The sequence below is a fragment of the Elephantulus edwardii genome, unplaced genomic scaffold, assembly GCF_000299155.1.
Source record: "Elephantulus edwardii isolate Elephantulus edwardi_28Jun2011 unplaced genomic scaffold, EleEdw1.0 scaffold00138, whole genome shotgun sequence".
Classification (NCBI taxonomy): Eukaryota; Metazoa; Chordata; class Mammalia; order Macroscelidea; family Macroscelididae; genus Elephantulus; species Elephantulus edwardii.
Genome location: NW_006399888.1, coordinates 388,271 through 396,937, shown reverse-complemented (window position 1 = coordinate 396,937; position 8,667 = coordinate 388,271). Strand labels below are relative to the sequence as shown.

The following is an 8,667-nucleotide window of genomic DNA, read 5'->3' as shown; positions in this document are numbered from 1 at the left end:
AATTCATTAACTTCCTCCCCTTGTTATGTACTGTTAAATCAGACCTGACTGGTACAGGAGGAGATTGCCCCTCCTTCTACTGCGGAGCATCTGATGTATTCAACCCAGAGATTGTAGCCACAGCCTCTTGCCACTAGGCCACCAGAGCTCCCTTCCATCAGGGGGTTTTGGGAGGCTGTAAACAGCAAAGAAGACAGCTTATCTTTCTCTCTTAGAGCAGCTGGTGAATGCAAAACACTAAAAAGTCACTGCAAAAAAAAAGTCACTGCATTTGGTTTAGCAGCTCAATTTCCTATGGATCACTAGAGCTCCATGACTATTCATTTAGGCACAACAAATCCTACAGACAAAGAAAGGAGAGTCTCTAAAGAACCTCATGCCTGAAGACTTAGTACACTCATGGGTTAATTATAACACAACTGTCATTACAGTACACTAATAAACGCAGTACATTCATCAGTCAAAACACCACTAAGAGATGACATCTGACTTGGTAAAGCATGACCATAGTTATAAATCTATTATCTAGTAACTCTATGCGCAACTGCATTTAACAATACCAGCCACAATGAAGGAAGTTTCAATTAATGAAACCAGCATTCTTTCATTAGTAATTAATCAGAGCATTCTCTCTTTTCTACAAGCAAGATAAATAGAGAAAAGATTGAAGTTGTCAAGAAATTAGTTCCACAAGCCCACAGGAGCTAATGTTGTGGTTGTTAGATGTCTTCGGGCTGACTGTGACCCTTAGGTACCCCTTTGCACAACATTAAAACCACCTCAGCCAGTGCCATCCTCACAATCTTCACTGTGCCGAAGCCCATTTTTGCAGTCTCTGTGACTCCATCTTGAGGATCTTCCTCTCCTCCTCTGACTCTCTAACCTTTTCAAGTATGAGGTCTTCTTCCGAGAACTGGCCCCTCCTGGTAATACTCTGAAAGTACGTGAGATGCAATCTCATTTTTTAAAAATTTTTATTATTTTTGTGTGCATGTACCGTCAAATCAGATCTGACTGGTACAGGAGGAGACTGTCCCTCCTTCCCCGGCAGAGCATCTGGTGGCTTCGAACCGTGTGCCTCTGCCTCTGGGACTGTAGTTTCAGCTCCTTACCACTAGGCCACCAGAGCTCCCCCTAAATGCACTTCTTCTAGAACAGGTTTATTCTTTCTCTTGACAGGCGTTGGTATGTTTAATACTCTTTGCCAACACCACAATTCAAAGGTATTGATTCTTCTTTGGCCTTTCTTACTAATTTCTATCTTTCACAAACCTATGAAGCAACTGAAAGTATATGGCTTGGGTCAGGTGCACTTTAGTGTTTAAACTGACATCCTTGCTCTTCAGCATTTTAAAGAGGTCCCTGACAGAATATTTGCTCAATGCTGTATGTCACTGGATTTCTTGATTGCAGCTTTCATGTGTAGATTGTGGATCTGAGTAAAATTAAATCCTTGACAGTTTGTCTTTTCTCTACATTTCAAGATACTGTTTATTGATCCAGTTTTGGTGACTTTTGTTTTCTTTATGTTGAGGTATATTCCATTTTCAAGGCTGTATGCAGTCATTAACCTTCAACAGTAAATACTTCAAGTCGTCTTTGTTTTCGGCAAGCAAGACTGTATCATCTGTGTAACACAGGTTGTTGATAAGTCTTCCTCCAATCCTGATACCACATTCTTCATACATGTCCAACTTCTCAAATTATTTGCTCTGTATATTCAAGTTTAGGGAAAGAATGCAACTTTGAAGCACACCTTTCCTGATTTTAAAGCAATCAGTATTTCTTTGTTCTGTTTAAACAACTGCCTCTTGGTTTATGTATGTTTTTTTCATGAGCATAATTAAGCATTCTGGGATTCCCACTCTTCTAAATGTTATCCATAATTTTACTATGATCCACACAGTTGAATGCCTTTGCACAGTCAATAAAATACAAGTAAACATCTTTCTAGTGTTCTGTTCTTTCAGTCAAAATCCAGTATCAGCAATAACTTGTTCCAAATTCAAAGTTGGATTTAGCTTTTACTTGTGTGTGATATTGTCGTTGTTGCATACCATCGAGTCATAAGAGACTCATAGGTGACCATACAGCAGGTTTTCAGAGGAAATTTAATTGCACAGGAAGAGACTGCCCACCTTTATCCAATGGAGAAGCTGGTGGATTTGAACTGCAAGCCTTCAGGAATGCAGCACAGCTCCTTCTCACTAGGCCATGTAAGCTCCCTTATATGATAAGAGTGATATTATTAAATAGCTTCTGCATTCTATTGGATCACCTCTTATCAGAATAGGCACAAATATGAATTTCTTCCAGTTGGTTGCCCTAGTAGGTATCTTTCAAATTTGTCATAGATGAGTGAGCAAGTCCAGGGCTGCAACTGTTTGATTAAACACCTCAACTGATATTCTGGCAATTCCTGGAGACTTATTATTTTGCCAATGCCTTCAGCACAGCATATATTTCCTCCTTCAGTAGCACTGGTTCTTGATATGTTACTTTCTGAAATGATTGTCTACCAATTCTTTTTGGTACAGTGACTGACTGTGTATCCCTTCCGTCTTCTTTTGATACTTCCTGCATCATTCAACATTTTGCCCAAAGAATCTTTCTGCTACACAAAATATGATTTCCCCGGCCCCTCACTTCTTTCCATTTGAGAAATGCCAATTATGTTCTTCCATTTTGGTTTTCTAACTTCACATTTCATAATACTACTTTGTTTCATCTTCTCAAGCTGCTCTTGGAAATCTTTTAGCTCTCATTTCATTTCTTCCTTTTGTTTTAACTTCTTTATGCTCAAAAGCAAGTTTCAGAGTCTCTTCTGATATCCATTTTTGTCTTTTTATTGCCTTTTGCTTTTTTTCATATCTGATATTTTTTTATGTCATCCCACAATTTATCTTGTCTTCAGTTGTTGCTATTGAATATATCAAGTCCATGTTTGAGATGATTTATACATTCAGGTGGGATAAACTCAGCACCATATTTCGGGGCTTGAAGACTTGTTTTATCTTCAACTACACCTTGAACTTTCACATGAGCAACTGACGGCCTGTTCCACAGTTGGCCCTGGCCTTGTCCTGACTGGTAATAGCTTTTCCACTACTCAGTTCCAGAGATATAGCCAAATAATATTTACTTATTCATAAATATGTAAATATTGATTATTGGTCTTCAGTTTTTAGAGATAACTTAAGAGCAGATTATGAAAGGCCTGACTGTATGTATACAGAGGTTACACTAGACAGGAAAAACTGAAATATGTACCTGACAGATGGTAAGGATAATAATCTCCTCATCTGACAAAGTAAGGAATTAAGACACCCAGCTAGAAGTTCACAAAGCAAGAAATACAGGTTCAAGAGCACATTTGAAAAACACATAACCAAGAGAGCAACAATAACAAAGAATGCAAATATCAAATGGAATAATGGTATGAGGTAATGCTTCATTTTTTCAGATTGGAAAGTCAGTTATAAATTGACTTAAAAAGGTTAAGTAAGGAGATAGCAATTTTTACTGCATAATCAAAAACCATTTTAAAAATGAAGACTCAGAGAGCTCTGGTGGCCTAGTGGAAAGAAGCTATGTAGCAATAGTGAAGTCATGCGGTTTGAAACCACCAGATGCTGTTGGAGAAGGAGGGGCAATCTTTTCCTGTGCCAGTAGGATCTGATTCGACAGTACACACAAGAAGAAAAAAAAAACAACGAAGACTGTTTCAGCAGAGCAGGAAGGAGAAAGAGAGAACATTAATTGTGGGCTGTGCCATCTAAGTAAAAGAAAAAAAAAAAAACCCCAAAATAACAAATGCTGACAGCCAAACCCAAACCTGTTGCCATCAAATCAATCCCAGTTCACAGAGCCCCTTTATCAAATGGGTTTCCGAGACTGTACAATTTTTACACGAGGAGACCGCCCATCATTCTCCCTCAGGGAAGCTGAAAGATTTGAAATCCTGACCATTGAGTTAGCAGCTGGATACACTAGCATACACCACCAGGGCAGGGAGGTAGGGAAACTGGAAGTTCTATCCACTGCTGGTAGGAATGGAAAATGACACAGTCTTCGTATCATTTGAAAATAAGGTAGTCATTCCTTAAAAAAAAACACATTTTAATCATTATACTACCAGGGCCTCTTTTCTCACACTAAGAGCTAAATAATAATTGTATGCATCTATTATTACTCACTTTAAAAAATTATCATTGAGTAACTATTTAAAATCATATTGGCTTTTCATTAAATCATTCATACTTTTTGTTTTATAACATTGTCAATTGGTTACATTAATGGTAATGACGAATATGACTAATTACAATGTCTAATCAACTCCTTCCCCTCCCCTTAGTTGTGCGTTTTATTTCTGTGAGAAATTCAGGCCTCAACTGCGCGTTTCTGCAGTGGATACAGGCGCTCTTTTCGCTGCTGCTTCTTGGTTTTCAGCTTCTCCTCACGCTCATTGAGCCTTGGGCACATGGCATGTGTTTTCTTGGGCCTCAGATCCAGGGGTTTGTACTTTATGACCACACAGCACTTTCTGAGGTTCTCCTTCTGAGTCTGGTTAATAACAGTGAGAACACAGGCAATGGATTTTCAGACAAGTCGGATTTTGGAGAGATTGGAAGTCACAGGCCTGTCACTTTAGCTGACGTGCAGCTGGGACAGCTCCAACTTCAGATCATCCAGCTGTTTCAACATCTCCTCCTTCTTCTTACCATGAAGGTCCCAAACCTTGCTTTTGGCCATGGCTGAGCAATAGAAACTTGCTGCCACCTCATCTGAGGCCAAGAGAAAGAATCTAATCAAATTCTTAATGTGTATTTTCTTCCAATCAACTTATTTATTTTTGCTCCCTCTCTCCTTTTCCATCTCTATTAATGTTCCAAGATTGATTGATTCTATCTGTGTGTAAACTTTCCCTTAGCTTTTTATTCTCTCTCTCTCTCCCCCGCCCCCGCCCGCCCCCTGACTGTCAGGTTGGAACTAACTCACAGCTGATCCTTCAGTGGGTTTCCAAGGTAAATCCACAAGAGGAGACTGCCCAATATTCTCCTCTGCAACTGCTGCTGTTGTGTCAAGTCAGAACCAACTCATAGCTGACCCTCCAGTGGGTTTTCAGAGTCAGGTACTCTCACGGGAGGAGGCTGCCCAATCTTCTCCCACAGAGCAGCTGGTAGATTTAACTGTCTTTGAAATTGCAGTTCAGCTTCTTACTACTAGGCCACTAGAGCTCCCTTTTGGAATTGCTAGTGGATTTAAATCAGCAGAGAGGCTTGGCCTTTGTGATAGCAGCACAAATTTCCACAGACTACAGCACTAGAGCTTCCTGCTTTTTATTATAATAGTGATCTTATACCACAGTAGTTCTTTTACAACTGACTTGCGTCACTCAACATAATTTGTTCTAGATTCAGCTATGTGATGCAATGTTTCACAAACTCTTTATCTTTTTTCAGTGAGGCATTATCCTCCACTATGTGAATGTACTGTATTTTCCTCTGCCATTCATCCACAGGACACTTGAATTGTTTCTGGCTCTCTGATTTTGTAAATAATGTACCAATAAACACAGGTGTGTGGAAGTCTGTAGATCTTATTTCTTTGGATAAACAGCTAGTAGTGGATTGCTAGATCAAATGTTATTTCTATTCCTAGCTTTCTAAGGAACTATAGTGAATGCACCATTTTATTGTATTCCCACTACCACTTAGAAATTCTTTTAGAAACAATTGGGAAGGTTCTCACTGATTTGCTGAGGAATGCTGTGTGGCACTCTGATTTTAACAGTGCATCAGTTCTTTAACAAGGATGCATATCAAGGTCCCTGTACTCTTTCTACAGAGCTAGGGCAGGTAACAGACTTTGGTCTTTTTATGAAAAAGTTTAAGTGCTTCTGATTTGTGATCAGGTTGAGAGCCAACAGTCTTAAAGGATGACCCATATAGAGTTTTTAATCATATAAGCTACTCTTTAGCTTTTGAAATAAAACAGAGATGGGAAGAAACTGACTTCAGCTTTGTTTCATGAGGACATTAACTTGGCTGACAAAGCCCTCTTGCAGTTCTGGTTTTTATTTCCCTTACCTTTGTTATTTGAACTGCATCATCCATCACCACTCATTGGAATTCCATAAATAGCTTTTTCTAGTTTTGCCACCTGCAACCAAAAGAAAAAAAATCTTTAGAGAAAAAAAGCCCTATTTAAACACAATGCAACATGTACGTACATTGTAATAAGATGTTATGCAGAGCATGAATCATATTACATGCTCAGTCTTCCATCCTTAGATCACTGACAGACTAATTAAAACATCTCTTCTGCAGGAGCAAGATAAACATTCCTCCACTGCCCCAAAACTAAAGACCATTTCACCACAGAATTTTTTAAAGTACCAGTAGGTCAGTGGCTCTAAATCAGAGATTTTTGGCCCCCGCAGACATTTGGAAGTCTCTGAAAACATTTTTTAATTGTCATGCCTCAGGGGTACACACATCTACATGCATCTCGAAGAGACAGGCCAACGATGCTGCTAACCATCTCACAAATCACAAGCCTGCACCTTACAACAAAAAATTCTCTAATGCAAACAGTGGAGCGGCATGAAGAATCCTGTATTAAGTTCAAGCTCTGCAATTCATTAAGTAACTAATGAAATATATTAACCTTGCCAAATCTAGATTATTTTTTTTCTCTCTCTTAAAAAAAGTACACCAGATGGGCCTTCGGGAGGAACAACGGCCTTCAGGAGGAGCCGAGGAGCATATTCCTCGGCACAATCAACCACAGGAGAAGAGACCATGAGGCCAGAAACAGGTGCAGAGGAAGCAAGGAACAGAAGGACAAATAAAAAGAGGAGAAAAAAATTCTGCTACACTGAAGAGATTACAACTAAAATCATTAGGCAACAACTGTATAAGTATCTGTCAGTAAAAAAAAAGAAGTTGATTGTACTATGAACTTTCACTCAAATCACAATAAAACATTTTGTTGTTGTTGTGTACCATCAAATCCGATCTGACTGGCACAGGAGGTGAATGCTCCTCCTCCACCAGGGGAGCATCTGGTGGATTTGAACCATATACCTTCGAGATTGCAGTGCAGCTTATTGTCACTAGGCCACCAGAGCTCCCTCAATAAAATATTCTTCAAAAAAGAAACATCTAATTGCGTATTTAACTCTATGTACACAAACACTTCTAAAAACTAGAGCTTGAATTCTGTATTGTGGCAACTCGCATATTGCTGTGGTGTCTGAAATTATGCCACTAGTATTTCAAATACCAGCAGGGTCACTCATGGGGGACAGATTTCAGTGGAGCTTTCAGAATAACTAAGAAAGATGGAGAAGCAGGACTGGCCATCCAATTCTAAACAGCAGGCCTTTGAAAACTCTATGAATAATGGAAGAAAACTGTTGGACATTTTGTGGAAAAATTAGCCCCTCAGGTTGGAAGGCATTAAAAAAATTAAGAAGTAGATGCAAACATGTATTAATTGGAATGTAGAATGCACGAAGTTTGCATCTAGGAAAACAGGCAGTTGTAAAAAATTAAACTGAACACAGAGATCTAAAACGAATCAGCATTAGTAAGCTGAGGTGGACTAGTATTGGCTATTAAGAATCAATCATATGATCTATTATGCCAGAATGACAAAATGAAGAAGAACAGTACCCTGTTTATCACCAAAAAGAAACATGTTGAAGAACCTGAAAGGAGAACCCTAACTGGCAGGAAGAACTAAAAACCGAGCCTTAACGTCAAAGTTTCAAAGAGCATGTGAGTATGCTTGAGAAACTATCCTGACTAAAGAATTATGTCCTGTTTCCACTCTAAATTATAACTTGTTAATTTCACTAATAAATCTAATAAATACTAAAAAACCAAAAAAAGAATATTTTACTATCTATCCTAAAGTATGGAGAGAGGACACATTCCTGGCGTACGCCCTTTCCAATTTTGAACCATGCAGTGTTCCCTTGCTCTGTTCTGACGACTGCCTCCTGGTCCAAGTATAGGTTTTGCATTAGCACGATCAAGTGTTCTGGGATTCCCATTCTTCTCAGAGTCAGCCACAGTTTGTTATGATCCACACAGTCAAACGCCTTTGCATAGTCAATGAAACACAGATAGACATTCCTCTGGTATTCCCTGCTTTCAGCTAAGATCCCTCTAACATCAGCTACAATATCCCTAGTACCAAGACCCCTTCTAAACCCAGCCTGGACTTCTGGCAGTTCTCTCCTGATGTGCTCTTCCAGTCGTTTTTGGATAATCTTCAGCAGAATCTTGCCTGCATGTGAAATCAATGATACTGTTCTATAGTTTCCACACTCTGTTGGGTCACCTTTCTTTGGAATGGGAACAAATACCTTTTCAATATGTATGCAGAACAGATCATCCGGGAGGCTGGGCTCTATGAGGAGAAATGCGGCATCAGAATTGGTGGAAAATCTATAAACAATTTGCATTATGCATATGACACAACCCTGCTTGCTGAAACTGAGGAGGACCTAAAGCGCTTACTGCAGAAGGTCAAGGACTGCAGCCTACAATATGGATTGAGGCTCAATGTCAGGGAGACAAAGATTCTCACCACTGGACCAATTGGCAGCATCAGGATGGATGGTGAAGAGATTGAGATTGTACACAGCTTTAGTTT

General features: G+C 39.3%; 1 protein-coding gene across 1 annotated transcript; it reads right to left on the bottom strand.

The window, feature by feature from the left end:
* Window positions 1–4,380: 4,380 nt before the first annotated feature.
* On the bottom strand, window positions 4,381–4,752 carry LOC102861779 (60S ribosomal protein L35-like). The gene is made up of 2 exons (XM_006894253.1): window positions 4,657–4,752; window positions 4,381–4,563 (listed from the first exon to the last, which is right to left on the bottom strand). The coding sequence occupies exons 1-2, from the start codon at window positions 4,750–4,752 to the stop codon at window positions 4,381–4,383; spliced, it is 279 nt and encodes a 92-aa protein (XP_006894315.1).
* Window positions 4,753–8,667: the final 3,915 nt, after the last annotated feature.